A 17,316-nucleotide genomic window follows, 5' to 3' on the forward strand; every position below is an offset into this window, starting at 1 on the left:
TCAATGACCAATCGATGTTTGACAAACTTATCGACATATAAATACACAATCGATACATAAATAAATTGTATCTCGCGCGATGTTTAATATTGCAGTAAACGTACAAAATACTTTTCTCAAATTCAATTTGCGTTTGACATCGACAAAATTTTTACACACAGGTAGGCTTTCACTCGCTATTTTACGATTAATTCAAATGCGAATTCCTTCGTGTAAGTAAATAATAAAAATATTATCAATGAGTATATGTAACAATTAAAAGATATGTATAATCTTATCATCGTATTATCTATTCAACAAACCGGTTTATGCTGATTATTTTTTTTGTATTGCACAAGATAGCAAGAGCTCGACAAAATTATCAGAAAGCAGTAGTAATACATTGATGCTGAAAGCGTATGTACACGTATACTAAATATAGCTGTTCGCTAAATTTAATACGGCTATTGAGGTCGGTGCAACATTGGTAAGCTCAAGTTTTCAATATTAAAAATATTTTTAAAAAAAACTCAATCATCGCGCCACTTCATTGTCGAGAAAAACATATAGAATTATTTTCGTGATTCTCGAAATATCTCATATACACATATATATATGATTTTGATGAATTATTTATATCGTTTTTGTTATCTATAAACAGCGGGATGAATTTATCCAGTCTACCACGTGTTTTGATTACTACCAACGAAGCGCCGACAATTGGTATCGATTTGCTTCGAACAAAGTAAGTTTTAATAAATTTATAGAATGTTTAAAAAATATATATATGTATGCCCGACATATATCATCACTTATCGTTATCTTCACTGATATAGATGCGACCTTACAATTATACCAGCTACCGTAAGCACTCGAGAACAAGTGCTACAGGCTCTACCTGGACACGATGCCGTCTTCCTCGTCAGTCATCATGAAGTCAACAGCGAGTTCCTGGATATCGCCGGTAATTGCTATTTTCTTGTCTCACCTGTTCGATTTTATCGAGCTAGAAATGAAGATTTAATTTTTCAGGTCCAAATTTAAAAGTTGTATCGACAATGTCGGCTGGTTACGATCACTTGGACGTCCCGGAAATTAAAAGGAGAGGAATCAAGGTCGGGCACACGCCGATGGTGCTGTCGGCTGCGGTTGCGGAGATGGCGGTGCTTTTAATGTTAGCTGCAGCGAGACGCACCCATGAAGGTCGCACGATACTGGAACAGTAATTGATATTTTCTCACTTTATATTATAATTTATAATTGACATCGACATATCTCTCTACGTGAAAAATTCGATAAAAAGAGATTGATTCATTGTTCAATTTAAATTAATTTAATTAATTAATTAAGATTGTATTTTCAAACATTTTATATAGAATTATAAAAATATAAGTATATAGCGTACTAATTAGATGTGCATGATAATTTAAAGGGGTTCAACTGAAAAGGGAGCACAGTGGTTACTGGGACAGGATTTACGAGGCTCGACAGTCGGCATCTTTGGTTTGGGAAATATTGGTCAAGCGATCGTTAAACGATTAATGGGATTCGAAGTGGGACGCTTTATCTATACCGGACATTCGCGTAAGAAAGCAGGTGCGCTCGTATACATATGCATACATATACACATATATTAGAAAGGAATTACATTTTCTTTCAATGTAAATGTCCCACATATCTATATTTTTATCCGATATCTACAAAGACTTTAATTATGACATTTTTTATGATCCTTATCAATTCTATCATACATTTTATCTTAAAAGATTTATATATAAATAATATACACTCAAGAGAATTTATCCATCCATCGTATAAAACTATAACTAGATTTTCAATAATACAAATCGTCGAATAATTGTATAAACCTTCAATATTTAACGAAGATCTTTTCGCCGTTTATTCGAGAATATAAATTTATAAGAATGTTATGTAGAGAAAACTTTTCTAAGACATCTTATGTATAAAAATGAATAATATGATTCACAGGCGATGAACTTGGGGCAACGTTTGTATCTTTCGACGATCTTTTGAAGCAGAGCGACTTCATCGTGGTCGCGGCTCCCCTGAACAATGAAACCAGAGGACTTTTCAACGACAGTGTTTTCGATAAAATGAAAAAAACATCCATCTTCGTGAACATAGCTCGCGGCCAAATTGTCAATACCGATTCGCTTGTAAGAGCTCTTCGTAACAAGAAAATATTCGCTGCTGGATTAGATGTTACTGATCCGGAACCGCTTCCACCGGATCATGAACTTTTAAAGCTACCCAATGCCGGTAATTATTTTATTCTCTTTCGCTCGTTTTCTTTGTTTTTTTTTAATCGATTGATTACTATGAAATTGTTAAAATATAAAGGATTAAACTATTAAAGAGGATTAAAATTCTAAGATATCACACATTTTTAAAAATTCAGGAAACTAAGTTTCTAAGGATTCTAATTTCGTAATCGACAGTATATTTGTAATATATGATATAAAATTATATAACTTGTGTACTGTCTATTATATATAATTTATACACATATATAGTAGCAATTTTTGTCATCTATTATCAATTTTTATCTAATTGCAGAAATTATACCACATTTGGGCAGCGCAACAATCAAGACCCGCAACGATATGTCAACAATTGCAGCACAGAACATTCTCAATGGTCTTGAGGGCAAACCCTTAGTTTATCCTTTATAATAAATCATTTTTCTTGTATAATTTTGCCTATATATGCTTTTTTTCTAACAATATTTTTGAAAAAAAAATATATATACATTGTATATTCAATTAGAAAAAAACCAACTCTCTGCTCATCGATATATAATTTAACTCTTGTTTGGCAGATACCGGGTCGGATTTTTTTCCTAACAATAATAAATACAGACAAAGCTGCAATATCTAAAACACATTTCTAATGCTCATGTAACGAACAAAAGAAATATTTTGTGTTATATAAAACAAATATTATTTATTTATACTTTGCTTGTACTTTATCTTTAATCAAAAATATAACATGTGCATCTTTATTCAATAACAAGTAAAATAGAGATACTATGGATTCAAATGGATCCGGTATCCACCATGATGGCTAATTAATCCATCTAACAATAAGGATTAAATAATAATCTCCATGATTCTTATGTTTAGATTACATAAATATGACAAATCTTATATATATATAATTTCTATTTGATTATTTATAATCATTAACTACACTACTTAGGCAGTTAAATAAATATATAACTTTTATTGATATAAAATGAATTATCCAAATACTCTTAGATATCTTTTGCTTAACAAATTCAATTATTTAGTTTATCATTATATTGAAATAATTCTATTAAAAATGCTGTATAGAATAAAAAATTATATAGCATTACTGTTATTTAAATGTTTTTTGAAATTTTACACAAAGATTTTCTCAAACTTATTATTTTCTTCAAATCTATCTCAAACTTAATAAAACTTATTAATTTTCAGCAAATTCTAACAATATTTCATTTGATTGTTTCTTGTTAAGCTATTTAATCTATAAATTAACAAGTTATGGTAACATAATTAAAAAAAAAAAGCGTGTTATTTTCTTTGAATAAATAAATTTTAATTTCAAAAGTATCCTAAAATCCTCAAAAAGAACTTTTCTATAGTGTAGTTTGTTTTTTAATTTTAAAATATTACATATATACAATAACTTCTCTTATTTCTTTCTCTCTCACATAAAATAATGCTTTTCAACATTATGAAAAAGCACAAGAAGGAAGCAGATAAAAATGTGAAAACAGACCTGATATCCTTGAAAAAACTGCTTAATGTAGAATCAACACTGTTTATGTAATATTTACAGCAATCCACAAATTTGAGGTCCACGTTCAACATTTATCACCCATAATGGACAACAGGTAACCATCAGGCTTCCACTACAGCATTTTTTAAACTACATAAGATAGGATCAATCTTATTTTCCAACGATAATATATGGCCAGTGTTGCAATTGTGACTAGCAATAAAACTAACAACCAGTGGTAACTTGTTCATCTGGATTACCTGAAAATTAGTTCAAAGGAATTCTTAAATTTTTCAAATTCCATTAAAAAACCATATAAAATAAAATTACATTTGTAAATAAAAATAATCCGAGTAATTTACATAATTTATCTACAAATATCTCTATACATCTATTTTCAATTATTAATTATATTAAATAAGAATTAAATATTGTATGCATTATATTTTATCTTATAATATAAATTATTTCTGCTAATGTATCGAATAATTATTGTTTTCATATTTACCTGGTAATTACTATACATGCATATAATAGTTTTATTTTTTCCAAGACCCAATTTACTTCCTTGATCTGTAGCCATCCCAAAAGTAGATAAGAAACTAGCTCTTGTAGCTAATTCTGGCGCCTTTTCATCGGATACAGATATGACAGGTACGCCATCTCTGTCTGTAATTAATATGCTATGTAGGCCTTCCACATTGCTTAATAACTCATAGAGAAACTTTTTCAATTCCTAAAAACAAAAAAGCATCGAAATAATTTGAGGAATCTGATAATTAATTGTTATATATAACTTGTTTCAATCGTCACATCAATAGGGTAATGTCAAGTAAAGGAAATCGAGTTAACGAAGAGATATTTCATATATTATATATAAAATATGAGAAACAAGAAATATTTAATATTTAATACTTTTGTACAACAAAAAAGAAAGAATAGTTTGCTTTATATTTATTACAAAACTTTTCGATAAAGAGAATTATTGATATTTATTAATTTATCCCACATGTATAATCTCGGTTGAAACTTTTATTTTTTATCGCATTATTCAAATGTAATACGAAACTTCGTATTATTTGTGAATAATGCAATAAAAAAAAGGATTTGTATAAAGATTTGTATGTTATTTTATTTACGCGATTTGGAACAAAACACACATAACCTCAAACGCAAAAGATAACACTTTCCTCCGCAAATGTTTAATTACTTACAACCGTCATTTTTTTCCACGAAACAAGATCGAATTAAACGGTGATTGATCGAGAGATTTATTTCTTCAAAGGCGTATGTCAAGATTTGTCACTCGTTGATTGATAGCTGTATCGCGATAACCTAAAATTCACGTCTGCGTAATATGTCTGCGCAATGACGTTTTCGCAGCTGTTCGTGTCACGTGACACGTGACTCACTTCGCATCGGACGCTCCCCCCACTCCCCACCCCCTCCATCGGCAACCCCCCTCCTACCTGCGCGTCGCACCGCGCACCGGCGCGGCGCTCCTCCTCTCCAATCCGCGGCTGCGCGGGCGTCTCTCCGGCGCGGCGCTGTACTGCAATCACCTTGTGACGTCATGACTCGTGACCTTTCAGTGTTCTCTCTCTCTCTCTCTTCACTAGACGTTCCATTCCACGTTCCACTCTTCTCTCTCTCTCTCTCTCTCTCTCTCTCTCTCTCTCTCGTCCGAATATAACCTATAGATTTATTCGTGCTAAAACGAGACAAATATATAATTCGAGCGTTGAAGAAAAAGAGAGAGAGCGAAGGATCCGAGTGTAGAAAGTGCAATTGTGTGTTCGCGGAGATGGCATGTTTCAAAATGGCGTAATAAAGTAAACATTAGATATAGACGTTGCTTCTGAAACAAGGATTATCCGAAATAAAAAACTCGAATGTGCAACGATGATAATCCGAAAAAAGATAAGGCCACGTACCTTGGGCGATCTGCTGTCGATGATCTTCCTGTTGATCATAGTGCCTCTGATGTACTGGTTCGGATTGTGGATAGTTCTACCGGCGTTGTACAAAAACGATATTTTACCGTACTCCCTCCACTTCGTCTTTGGTAATTTCATCATGTTGAACATCGTAGGTAACTTCACGTACACGGTGCTATGCGACACCAGCACCAAGAGGTGCATCGTGCCCGTGAGCACGGCGAGAGCCGCCGATGGATGGAGGCTGTGCGTCAGCTGCGAGTGCCTGTCACCGCCGCGATCCTGGCACTGCAACACCTGCGACGTCTGCATCCTCAAGCGGGACCACCACTGCGTGTTCACCGGATGTTGCGTGGGCCACCACAATCACAGATACTTCGTCATGTTCCTGTGGTATTTGTTCCTCGGCGCGACATACGCCTTTTTCTACGGCAGCTTCTTCATCTGGACTAGAACGTCCTTCGAGTTCCCGATGTCCATCGTCAAGATGGTCTTCCCCGTCGCGATCTTCTTCTTCGGCTTTGACAGCTCTATCGATCAGTTCTACCTGTTGCTGTACGTCGTGTCCGCAGTGGGTACTTTGTACACCGGAGTGCTGTGCGTTTATCACTTTAATTTAATTCTTAGAGGCATCGTGGGTAATGAGAGTAATAAGAAGGATTTTACGTACGATGTGGGTTGGAAGGATAATGTTAGGGAGGTGTTTGGTGAACGGTGGTATCTGGCGTGGCTGCTTCCTTATATTAAATCGCAGTTACCTCACGACGGAGTCTCGTGGCATGACTTGTGTTCAAAGAAAGATTGAATTGCTTTACTATCGAGTTGTTATAAGATTCTTGTAAAATTGTGTTTGAAAAGAATGTGTCAACGTATGAGCATTTATTAAAAGTATCAAAGATACTTTAACGAGATTAAGATGGCGAAAATTAATTCAACGATTGAACAAATCACTTTTTTAACCAAAAATTAAGGTTACCAATTATCTTGCTATATTTCAAACTGTATATATTATACATATTGAAGTGTTCTTCATAATTGTAAATAAGATTTATATATCTGTAATTAACGGACAGTATTATATTATTTTATTAAATTCCACATACAGATCATTACATAATTCTTTCACACTACATCTAAAGCGCTATATACATATTGATTATCTGTAATTATATATAAATATTGTATCTCTCTTTCTTGTATGTTTTAAAATTAGATGAATATAAAAAATTTTTTAAGTTTTTTCTAGTTCCCTTAATTGTCATCAAATTTATTTGATGAGAAAAGTCTAACATTTATAAAGATTTTATTAAATACATTGATTATTACTGTGTTTAAATACAGCAATAATATATATTTGATTGTACATTATATTTTATTAAAAATCTGTATAAGAAAGATGATAGCTTAATATAAATATACATGATCAGTAAAGAAGTAATTTCTTCTTGACAGTCTATATATATATATTTACAAAACAAAATATTATCCACACACAAGATCAAACTTTCATCCAGATATTGAAATCACAACCACATCTTTTTTACACAATCTCTCTGATTATTCAAACGCAATTACAGTAAACTAGCCCTATAATCTTTATATAATTCATAATTTTGCTTATTTAGTATTTAATCATACACCAACATATCGATTCTCTTCTTTGTCTGAACATCAAACGATTTACCCTAAACGATATCAAACTTTTCATGTAAAAGTATAAAAGTAATTAAAAAATATAAAAGGAAGAAACAAACAAACGTTTTTGGAAGCTACAAGTTAAAATAGGAAAATAACAGTCTTGTTATATTTGTCTTTCTTTTTTTTATAACTCAGTAATGAATTAGTTGTATTATTTTTATACTGTTTAAGATTTAATATAGTATATATATATATAATGATACAATTTTGATAGAGAATTATTTCAGCTGCAACGCACATTGTGTGTCAAGTAAAAAGAACTGCTCACATCTTATATGTTGTATAATCTCCGATAATATAGGACTTTTTTATGACAATTATAAATACACTATATAAATGCATGCCAAATAACCTGGCAGGAGTATTTTTCTGTGTATAGATCTCATTTCATCAAAGGCTTTATTTTATGATACAGTGATTCATTCGCATGATTATCTGGCAGCGCTTTAACTTTGACACCAATAAATATTTTATTTTCTCATACATACTCTTATTTTTATCTCACTTTCATCTTCAAAAAGCCATCGGATAGACTTATGGAAGTTTTTGAAAGAAAAACAAGTCTATTTGATGGCAACTAATCTGCTCATGTATTATGAAACAATGTAATATTATATAGTAATATTAAATAATCGTGTTTTTTTAATAGAGAGAATGTATATATATTTAACTTATTCTTATTTCGTTGGTTATATTAGGCGGATTTTTATATTCTTACATCTTTCACAAGAACTTCAACAATTATAGAAATCAACAATAGATAGAAGTATTCTTTGGAAGAATCTTTAAGACGAGAGATAATAAAGTTCTTAAATTCAGAACGATTAAGGGGATCGATTTTGCAATTACATATTTGACAATTTAATTTTATCTAAAATTCGCGGAGAAGAATACATTGCTAATATGAGAGTTATTATTTTGATTTTTGTTTAAGAATTTATATTGTTTCGTTACTATTTTCAACTACAGTATAACTTCTCAATCTAATACTCCTTTGAGAAATTATCATTTTAATTGAAGGGTGTTACAACTTGAGAATTGGTGACTTACCGATTTGTTTTTAAATTATAACTGAGATGATCTAAATAACACTTACTGGTCCAGGAATATTGCACAACGACGGTTGCGCGTAGCACAAAGTATACAAGGAAGACAAGATCACACTTTGAATAACAGACTGATGTGGCTCTTCTTCTTAGTCCTCTTAACAGCAAACTTAATGCATACGAGCACGAGTATCGCGGCTGATGTAACGTACAGCACTACACAGATACTGATGTCGAATACATTCAAGTCCCAGCCGAAAGCGGTGGTGCGTTTCTCCTTGGCGAGTCTTCCCAATCTGACCCTCGAACCGTTGCCTACGTTGATCGAGCCGACATCGCTATCATAGCCGCTAATTCCGTCATGTTTGATGCTGCTATATCTATACTTGGTTCTCAGATATTGTAGAACTTCCTCCTCGTTCCAACTGCCGTTAACGTATCTGCACGCCGGGCAATGCTCGGCCGTGGGATACTGTATCTTTTTGTGCTCCGGATCCTCCGTAGCGTCGCCCGACAATCGAGCGTTCACCTCGTTGTGCGCTCGCCACAGCCAGAGCACGGCCTCGTCTCTGCTGCGGGTGTAGAATATCCTATTCTTGCCGGCCATCTCCACGAAATGCGCGGCGCAGTCGGCGCATCCGAAGAACATCCCGATGTAGCCGTGCATCGCTCGCAGCATCGCTGCGGGATCATCTTGCGAGACATCCGGCTGAGGAACTCGGCCGCTCGGTTCCGAAGCGAAGTTCACGGTGAACATGTGAAACATGGTCCACAGTCCGCAGGGATATCCCCGGTACGAACTCGCGCTACCCTTGCATCCCATCCACTGATGAGGCAGTCCCGAATACACCGGCGACATCTCTTCCTCCGTCGTCTTCACCAGCTGGCTGAATTCTTCGCCGGTCATGGTGGTTCTGCTCCTGACGACGTCGCGTATCACCTCTAGATATTTGTTGCTACGTCGTAGAGGAAAATATGACGCCAGCACCGCGAGATATTTTCGCAAAGCCTCCATTTTCTCGCCGTCTATCGACTTAATTAGGGATATCTCATTGTTCATCGAATAACGCAACGCGTTCTCCAGATCAAGTTGATATAAATAATCGTCGGTCTTCTTAAACGAACGTTGTTTCTCCTCCTGCTGCTCGCGAGACCGCACGATCGCACCAACTGTTGTTTGACGCGCGTTCTCGGCATTTTGAGCCGTATCGTGGGACACCGTCGTACCCATCGTCTCGTCGATGTTAACTCCTCTGGCGATTACGTAATCCTTAATAGCCCGTCGCACTCCCTGTCTCGACGATACTCTCACATTAACGACCCTCTGCGACTCATTGCGCCCGAAGGCTATCAAAGTCGGAAATTTTGTAACCTTGTTCATCACGCATAACAGTTCATTATCGGAGGTCACCCTGCGTATCTGCAAGCTGCTAATTCTGTGCAGATCGAGAATGACCTCCGTGCCTAAAGGGGAACCCGTATTCTCGAAAATAAAAAAGAAATACTTTACATTACTGGATGTTGTCCTCCATATGTCTGTTATTTCGACGTTCCTGTAATAAACAGAATTTTTTTTGCAATGCAGTTGCCACAAGAAGAAGTCTAGGAAATGAATATGGAGAAGGTTTATGATGTACCTGTATGGTGTGATGTTAGGCCATGTAGATCCTCGTCCTTCCTGTTGTTCCGTCTCGAGTCTACTAATCAAGTTATGCCTCACCGAATCGATATTGTCCCCCTTTTCTATTACTGAACCTAAAGACGGTGGATGCGCATTCACAGAGAAATACTTCAACATTGGATAATGCATGACCTCGTATTCGCGACAGATTGGATTATTGTCATCGTCGGCGCAATCTATCGCCGCAACTACGACGATATCGTTCCAAGCTGAAATATTTGCCATTTTTTAAAATCATATTTTATTAAACATCTTCAAATCTTAAATCTCTCTTTTAATTATTATTCATGTATTTTATAAGAACTCTATTCTAATCAAATTCGAAACCGCTATTATTTTATTAAATTGTTAAGTCTTTTCCTTGACTGTTTACTTAACGCGCAATAGAAAACTTACAAAGAATGTCACTCGCCAGAGCTTTCCAAGTCGGTGCAAATCTATAACAAAAGCCACACCAGCTGTTGTAAAACTCGACTAGCCAACTCCTGGTGCTGCCGTAAACGCTCGTTCTGAAGTTTGTGGCATTGAGAATCACTACATCATCGCTGGCATTATACAAGCCTTGACCTTGACCACCTATCAGACTTTGAAAATGATCCTTCAAAGGTACCGCTGCGTTGCAGCAGTTCATCATCAGAGCATTCAGTAGCCATAATTTCAATACAATCCCTATTATGTCTAGCTCCATCTTTGCTTTGTATCTTTGATAATTGACATTAGAATCTGATCACCCTCCTTTTCCTGTAATTAATTCTCTAAATTAAATATCAATCTTAAACTGTAAAGACATCAAAATGTCTTAACATAACTTGACATAAATATGTTAAATCAATTTTTGAGTAATTAACGACTATGAAAAATGGAATCATATTTTTCAATTTATTTTATGTAATAACGAAATTTTGATAAAGCATATCAAGTTTAAATATAACAATATAAATTGTAAAAGTGCACGAAAATAATATTGCTATTTTTACTAAAGAAAAATCTCGAAATTAATCAAAATAATTATGATTGAGATACAATATGTCAATAGCTTTAAAATATCATATAATTTTATTTTTTTGGTAATTATTCAGTTTAGCGGCCCCACCTCAGATATCAATAAATTTGCACTCATTCGACACGTTTTTGCTTAAAATGAAAGAATCTGGCAGAAAAAAGCGTCGCTCTGCCCCGCAAAGCGAAATATTAACAGTTAAAGTTGACTACTTTTGGGTTAGGAAATCTGTCATATCGACATGATAAGCACTCTCTAATCAAATTTTACTTTATAATATGCGGCACACAACATTTTCACGGACCATACGATTTGATTATTATCAAAAAATACAACACAATACAGACGCACAAAAATACCTGCGTATGATCCAGACGTTATTTTGTATCTATCGACGTACACGTTTCTAATCGGTCGACAGGTCGAACGACAAGTGGAACCTCGTTGCTTCCACCCTTCTACACATTAGAGAAGTGTAATTTACTAATTTACATTGATGTACGCATATACAGGATACCGATCTTTCTCACAACATGATTAAACCTAACCTGACATTCAATGACATTCGACGGACATTCAATGACATATTCGACGTATAGATAGTAAGGGGTTAGACCAATGAATTCTTTATATACATACCGGAAAAAGGCTCTAGTAATGAAAACATACGAGATCATAGATCATAGATATATAAAATACATATAGACTAGGCCTATTTTGAGAAGAGGGGGAGGAGGTACCAATAACTTCGGTATTCGTCGGCCACGTTCGGCGCTGCTTGGAAACAATCCACCAATCGCGAGTAGCCGTAACCGAGCGAACCTGCCGAGCGAAAGGAACCGAAGAAGATTGCATTCCGATGCATCCAGCGCTACGTATAATCTCTAAATTCCCCTCTCCTTTTGCCGATACGAGCAGATATCTCTATTTATTTTATATATTTATAATTGAGGAAAAGATAATTTTCTCGGCGATTATATTTGAAGAGAAGTTTCTTTTCCAATAAAGAGCGAAATATTTATTCGTATTTTTAACTTATAATATAGATTTGTTTTTCAGATTTTTTATTAATTTTTCTAGAAAATTTAAGTGAGACAAATATCATTTAATCTTTTCGTTATTGAATATGTATAGGAGAGATCTGACTATACTTATGTTTATTAATTTACGCGATTACTTATCACAGATTTACCTGATTATTTCAAAGTATTTGAATATATGCAAATTTAACATTATGTAAAATCATGTTTTTTTTCTAAGATGAATATCATTTATGAGAAACAAAAAAATACAAGAAAATAATACACTTAAAAATCTACTGATTAAATGGAATGACATTAACATTATTCAATACAATGTCATCAGAATAATTTGCATATTATACAAATGAATTTTGAGAAGTGAGTTTTATTTCATTTTGTGCATAAAAACAGCATATACATTACGACTTTTATGTACATATATCTCTTTACATAAAAATTAGTATTATATATTTTATGTTCTATAAAAAATATTTTCTGTTTATAATTTTATACAATATTTTATAATGTTATAATTTATCAAACATTTTAGGAATGTATAATATTTAAATATATTTTAACATATAACAAACATAATTTCATTGTCAAATGCTAACATATATTACTTCTAAACAACCCTGCAATCAAAATGTTATAAATGCATGCTTGTATATTAATCAATACATTTATTTATAGATATAAAAATTGATCAAAAGTTATCTCTCTACATGAAATTAGAAATAGTATAACAATGTAGACAATGCTTGATAACCCGTAATTAAAAGTCCCACAAAGAAAGTTATCGCTCTTGTAGGTTGTTGATGAAAAATAACATATGAAATGGTATGAGTTATTCGAGAAAGTACAAACGTTCGAATCAATATTTTAGCCAACCATAGCGAAGGCCCAGTACTTAACCACAGATACGTGATTATGAACCATGGCAGAACATTCTCCAGATCGTTCTGATGTGCCCTTCGTACACGCTCCACATCTGGATCATCGTACTTTACTTGTTTGTCTTTGCCACGAAGATCTTCTTTATTAGCAAATACCTGTAACAATTATTACAAATCAATTTCATTCTGTGAGAATTTAATATTTAGAAAACTTTAGAATAAAATATAAGATGTTCTTTCTTTAGAAACTAAATTAAGGAAAAACTCAAGAAAAATATATTTATACTATTTTTAGAATTAGATAAAATTTTAATTGTCTTTTAAAGAATATATATATATATATATATATAGTCTCTCTTTAGTATTAATATATCTTTATTAAATCTTCTCTAAGAAAACATATTAAATATCGCAAACATAATAAAAATTTTGTTTATTAAATAAGATATCAAAAATAATTAAAAAAAGAGATTCCAGTGTTTTACATTATATGTTTGATTTATATATATATATATATATATATATATATATATATATATTATTTGATTTATTACTTTCTTCTTAAATCGCTGTCGTGCAGTCAACGGCGCCATGGCTATCACTTTCAGAACCAATATGCTACCCCAAAAGCCAAACGCTTTAAGCGCTTCTGGACTTATTTCGACCATTTCTTTTTGCGTTTAAACACGTTTTAAAGAGAGTATCACTTGGAATGTAATATGGACTGTACGTTTCGTATACGTAGCGAAAAACGGAGTGGCACGCAATATACTTGAGAATTGAGAATACTTCTCTTTCTCTCCCTCTTCCCTCTCTATCCTTTCTATCGAAGGTCAAATGTACATGACGTCGCATATCCCCTCCATAGTTATTAGCTTATTAAAAAGATACTTTGGACTCTTTTATAAAGATAGCTTTTATATAGAAGCATGAATTAACAAAATTGAAAATAAAGATGCAAATATTTTCTTTCCTTCTATTCACGTTTTATTTATTCGCAACATTTTTATATCGAAATACGAGCAAATATATCGCAAACGAGCTTTGAGTTGTATAAAAGTTTTTTTTAATTTCATTTTGCACATAGAGAAGTAATATATATATTTAATTTGATTTTTTATGTACATATATCTTTTAAGAATAAATATAATTATATATATATATATATACAGGGTGTCCCAGAATGATGGGGACTAAATTCGTGTGCAGATTCCTGGGACCTGGGATCAGTTGAAGACGATTTTTCCTCAGCGAAAATGCACACGAATTTAGTCCCCATCATTCTGGGACACCCTGTGTATATATATATATATATATGACCTAACCTAACCTAACCTAACCTAACCAGAAAAATAAGAATCACTTGTGATCCTATGTTTACAATTATTGGTTACTCCATCATTATGTAACAATTTAAGTATTTCGAACGTATTTATGGCATCAAATTTGTTACACGCATAAATTAGAAAAATAAAAGTGATTACGTACACGTGATTAGATATTACTAGAAATGATTACAGTTGAATAAGAGAACACTGAAACATGCAGAAAACAGATTTTAAGGTTAGATTAATTTCGCTGCGTCAAAGCTAAATACAAATCGTCAAATATCACAGCAGAATCGAGTATTTTATGTACTCGACATGTGCAGGTAACGTATTTCATTTCGACGAAATTTTGTTGTGTGACAGTTTAAATTATGGAGTTAAATTCTTCTGTGGAAAACAATGCTTGTTTTCAGACGAGATGTTGATAATTTAAATTAAATTTGAAACAATTTATTATTCCACATTCAGTTGTATGTAAATAAAATTTAGGCATGCAGTTTTTCTGAAACAATTGACATTGCTATGGAAGTGTGACTCTTTGGAGAAGAGCTTGTGGCGAATGTACAGAACAGGAACAAGTCATAAAACCAAAGAATATGAAGGTCGCAAATTAGTAGGGTAATAAGAAATTAAAATTTTTAAAAAAGATCTCTTACAACATATAATATTTTATTTTTATTGTTCTACTATTTATTTTGATTGTTACTGTTTGTTTTTTTATATTATTTTTTAGAGAATAATATTAAATCATATTTCATATTTATTACAAATTATTTGATTGAGATTGTGTATTTTTACTTATTAATATCTTACTTATTATTGTAAATGGATGATTATGGATTTCTTAACGTAGAAATTGTTATTAAAAATGACATTAATACAGCACTTGTTATTTAGGTTTTCAATGGAGAAACTCTATTATGTGGTCGCTGATGTAGGAAATTACAAGAATTTCATACCCTTTTGCAAGAAATCTCAAATTACTTTAAAAACTGAAGACTTCCTGAAGGCCAATCTAGTAATAGGATTCCCACCTATAAACGAAAGTTACAGTTCAAAGGTGACTATGGTGTATCCAAGGATAGTTAAGGCAGATTGTAGAGATGGCAAATTGTTCGAACACTTGAATACGCTGTGGCTTTTTAGTCCTGGATTGAAAAACAATCCCGAAACATGCGTGATTGATTTCTCTTTGTCTTTTGAATTCAAATCTGCCATTTATTCTCATTTATCGAATCTGTTTTTCAACGAGATCGTAAGACAGATGGAGAATGCTTTTCTCGAGGAAGCTGAAAGAAGGTATGGCCAGCCATGTTTAAGAACAGTACAGTTGCAAAGATGACTGAAATTCACTTACTTAGATAATCAAATATAGATAAATTTAGTTAAATTTGTTTTTATGAATTAATAAATTTATTTATTGCTATCAAGCTGTCTTTAAATTTGTCAAGATTAATGATAGAAAGTTGATATGACAAAATATAACAAACTAAATGCTTTTTAATTAAAGTTTTTAATATATAAACAAAAATACTTTATACAGTATCAAACTTGTATAATGTATATGTGCAAATAATCAATTTCGCATGTAATATTTAAAAAAAGCAGTGATATGAAATTTCCATTTAGATCATCTTTAGATACGCGATTGATCGATTTCGTTGCACATATTAAATTCTATATATTTGATAATTTCTTATAACTTGAAATTCTTAATATGTAAGGATAACTTGACTTTTTAGAATTTTTTTTTAATACAAAAATTCTATAGAAAATGTAATTCTGTTTTTATATAAAGAATCGAGTGACCAAATTTGCTATTAAATTCAAAGATAAATTTATATCAGATTATGCATATTATATAATATGAATAAACGACATATATATATATATATGGAATTTTAACCAATTGGAACAAGAAGGACAAGGATTTCATCCCAATTGGACAAATTCCGATCTTTGATACGCCATTGCAATGGTAATTTGATACGAGCTTTATGGTCCGTACACATAAAGGCCTAGTTTACATCGTGCACTTGATACGCGTATCAAATAGTAAATAACTAGTACATTGGTTCAGTTATTGGCTGATCAGCTTAAATGCACTACTTGATACGCGTATCAAGTGCTCGATGTAAACTAGGCCATTGATAGAAATTATTAAAGATTGGAATCTGACCAATCGGAAGAAAAGGAACTAAAATTTCTCCGCGTCCTGATTGGTCAAATTTTTCAACGCATGATGCGATACGGGACTTAAGGCGCGATACGAGTTTCACGATAGAAGATTGTCCAATTATAATTGCAAGTCGCGGTTGTTGATGTAACACATGTCTCGAATGTTGATACATTTTCTCTCTTTCATCGCGCGTACATTATTAAAGCTACGCATCTAAAGTTACGTAATATAATACGGCGAAAGGGTTATAGATAGTGTTATTATTTCAGAGACAGAGAGAGAGACAGCTATGTGCGCGCACGACGTTGTAAATAATTCTGCGGACATCGAGGCTCCCGCTGCGCAAGGATGAAGCTGTACACGTCGATCCACTCCGAAAAGTAGACTTTCATTCGTGGCTCAAGGCCAAGCAGTCGACAACATGGCCAGGTTTGATACGTCGCAGTTGCGCGCGTCGTAGAGTACACTTGTCCTGGGAATCATCCGACCCGTCTACGCCCCGTCGTTCCTTCACGAAGAGCGGCCTAGAGAAGAGAAACGACCATGCGAGCGAGGCGACCGCACCGTCACGGAATGAATAGCAATGAACCGCGCAACGATAGGCGATAGGTGTGGCGCGTGAAAAAAGGAAAGGCGTGAGAGCGCTTGAGAAGAGAAGGAATGGCGTAGTAGGGCGCACGTGTATATGTATGTAACACGGCGCGTTCCTGGAGAACGAAGACGCTCGAGAGATTACGTGGCTCGAGCGAGCATCTCGTTCCGATTCATCG

General features: G+C 33.5%; 7 protein-coding genes across 12 annotated transcripts in view; 4 read left to right on the forward strand and 3 right to left on the reverse strand.

Moving 5' to 3' along the window:
* Positions 1-338: 338 nt before the first annotated feature.
* Positions 339-2,952, forward strand: LOC145946652 (glyoxylate reductase/hydroxypyruvate reductase). Its single transcript, XM_083056413.1, has 7 exons — positions 339-466; positions 641-724; positions 816-943; positions 1,012-1,201; positions 1,412-1,575; positions 1,969-2,259; positions 2,557-2,952. Exons 1-7 carry the CDS (start codon positions 399-401, stop codon positions 2,670-2,672), a joined length of 1,041 nt encoding a protein of 346 aa, XP_082912539.1. The 5' UTR covers positions 339-398; the 3' UTR covers positions 2,673-2,952.
* A 198-nt stretch (positions 2,953-3,150) lies between these two features.
* Lamtor3 (Late endosomal/lysosomal adaptor, MAPK and MTOR activator 3) lies at positions 3,151-5,349 on the reverse strand. 2 transcript variants are annotated; one of them, XM_083056420.1, is made up of 3 exons: positions 5,322-5,349; positions 4,268-4,428; positions 3,151-4,019 (listed from the first exon to the last, which is right to left on the reverse strand). In XM_083056420.1, the coding sequence occupies exons 1-3, from the start codon at positions 5,332-5,334 to the stop codon at positions 3,882-3,884; spliced, it is 312 nt and encodes a 103-aa protein (XP_082912546.1). In that variant the 5' UTR covers positions 5,335-5,349; the 3' UTR covers positions 3,151-3,881. The 2 variants fall into 2 exon arrangements, with proteins under 2 accessions (XP_082912546.1, XP_082912544.1); XM_083056418.1 differs by lacking the exon at positions 5,322-5,349 and adding an exon at positions 4,974-5,162 and having other exon boundaries at positions 4,268-4,495.
* Positions 5,350-5,503: 154 nt separating this feature from the next.
* On the forward strand, positions 5,504-6,798 carry LOC145946653 (putative palmitoyltransferase ZDHHC24). Its single transcript, XM_083056414.1, has one exon. It carries the CDS (start codon positions 5,662-5,664, stop codon positions 6,499-6,501), a length of 840 nt encoding a protein of 279 aa, XP_082912540.1. The 5' UTR covers positions 5,504-5,661; the 3' UTR covers positions 6,502-6,798.
* Positions 6,799-6,940: 142 nt separating this feature from the next.
* Positions 6,941-11,864, reverse strand: LOC145946651 (sulfhydryl oxidase 2). 4 transcript variants are annotated; one of them, XM_083056410.1, is made up of 5 exons: positions 11,761-11,810; positions 11,481-11,579; positions 10,518-10,862; positions 10,078-10,330; positions 6,941-9,993 (listed from the first exon to the last, which is right to left on the reverse strand). In XM_083056410.1, the coding sequence occupies exons 3-5, from the start codon at positions 10,807-10,809 to the stop codon at positions 8,553-8,555; spliced, it is 1,986 nt and encodes a 661-aa protein (XP_082912536.1). In that variant the 5' UTR covers positions 10,810-10,862; positions 11,481-11,579; positions 11,761-11,810; the 3' UTR covers positions 6,941-8,552. The 4 variants fall into 4 exon arrangements, with proteins under 4 accessions (XP_082912536.1, XP_082912537.1, XP_082912538.1 ...); XM_083056411.1 differs by lacking the exon at positions 11,761-11,810 and adding an exon at positions 11,670-11,688; XM_083056412.1 differs by lacking the exon at positions 11,481-11,579 and having other exon boundaries at positions 11,761-11,864.
* Positions 11,865-12,508: 644 nt separating this feature from the next.
* On the reverse strand, positions 12,509-13,851 carry LOC145946656 (microsomal glutathione S-transferase 1-like). The gene is made up of 2 exons (XM_083056417.1): positions 13,594-13,851; positions 12,509-13,195 (listed from the first exon to the last, which is right to left on the reverse strand). The coding sequence occupies exons 1-2, from the start codon at positions 13,705-13,707 to the stop codon at positions 12,875-12,877; spliced, it is 435 nt and encodes a 144-aa protein (XP_082912543.1). The 5' UTR covers positions 13,708-13,851; the 3' UTR covers positions 12,509-12,874.
* A 541-nt stretch (positions 13,852-14,392) lies between these two features.
* On the forward strand, positions 14,393-15,793 carry LOC145946654 (coenzyme Q-binding protein COQ10 homolog B, mitochondrial). Of its 2 annotated transcripts, none has more exons than XM_083056416.1 (3): positions 14,393-14,690; positions 14,781-14,985; positions 15,265-15,793. In XM_083056416.1, the coding sequence occupies exons 2-3, from the start codon at positions 14,927-14,929 to the stop codon at positions 15,707-15,709; spliced, it is 504 nt and encodes a 167-aa protein (XP_082912542.1). In that variant the 5' UTR covers positions 14,393-14,690; positions 14,781-14,926; the 3' UTR covers positions 15,710-15,793. The 2 variants fall into 2 exon arrangements, with proteins under 2 accessions (XP_082912542.1, XP_082912541.1); XM_083056415.1 differs by having other exon boundaries at positions 14,857-14,985.
* An 869-nt stretch (positions 15,794-16,662) lies between these two features.
* The window catches only part of Hzg (CTD small phosphatase herzog), a 10,137-nt gene continuing 9,483 nt past the window's right edge, over positions 16,663-17,316 (forward strand). The window contains exon 1 of the mRNA XM_083056115.1: positions 16,663-17,316. This exon is cut by the window's right edge and continues 226 nt beyond it. The gene's annotated coding sequence lies outside the window, so the exon portion shown is untranslated.

Source organism: Prenolepis imparis, unplaced genomic scaffold (assembly GCF_030444845.1).
Source record: "Prenolepis imparis isolate NDT839.2.m4 unplaced genomic scaffold, iyPreImpa1.0 SCAF_17, whole genome shotgun sequence".
In the NCBI taxonomy this organism is placed as follows: Eukaryota; Metazoa; Arthropoda; class Insecta; order Hymenoptera; family Formicidae; genus Prenolepis; species Prenolepis imparis.

Coding starts and splice junctions, on each gene's coding strand:
- LOC145946652 (XM_083056413.1), top strand. CDS start 399: ATGTACACGTATACTAAATATAGCTGTTCGCTAAATTTAATACGGCTA. Junction 467..640: donor TTGAGGTCGGTGCAACATTG/GTAAGCTCAAGT, acceptor ATCTATAAACAG/CGGGATGAATTTATCCAGTC. Junction 1,576..1,968: donor ACATTCGCGTAAGAAAGCAG/GTGCGCTCGTAT, acceptor TATGATTCACAG/GCGATGAACTTGGGGCAACG.
- Lamtor3 (XM_083056418.1), bottom strand. Junction 4,020..4,267: donor GCATGTATAGTAATTACCAG/GTAAATATGAAA, acceptor ACTAATTTTCAG/GTAATCCAGATGAACAAGTT.
- LOC145946653 (XM_083056414.1), top strand. CDS start 5,662: ATGATAATCCGAAAAAAGATAAGGCCACGTACCTTGGGCGATCTGCTG.
- LOC145946651 (XM_083056412.1), bottom strand. CDS start 10,809: ATGGAGCTAGACATAATAGGGATTGTATTGAAATTATGGCTACTGAAT. Junction 10,331..10,517: donor TCTGGCGAGTGACATTCTTT/GTAAGTTTTCTA, acceptor CAAATATTTCAG/CTTGGAACGATATCGTCGTA. Junction 9,994..10,077: donor CCTAACATCACACCATACAG/GTACATCATAAA, acceptor TGTTTATTACAG/GAACGTCGAAATAACAGACA.
- LOC145946656 (XM_083056417.1), bottom strand. CDS start 13,707: ATGGTCGAAATAAGTCCAGAAGCGCTTAAAGCGTTTGGCTTTTGGGGT. Junction 13,196..13,593: donor GACAGCGATTTAAGAAGAAA/GTAATAAATCAA, acceptor TAATTGTTACAG/GTATTTGCTAATAAAGAAGA.
- LOC145946654 (XM_083056415.1), top strand. Junction 14,986..15,264: donor GAAGGTCGCAAATTAGTAGG/GTAATAAGAAAT, acceptor CTTGTTATTTAG/GTTTTCAATGGAGAAACTCT.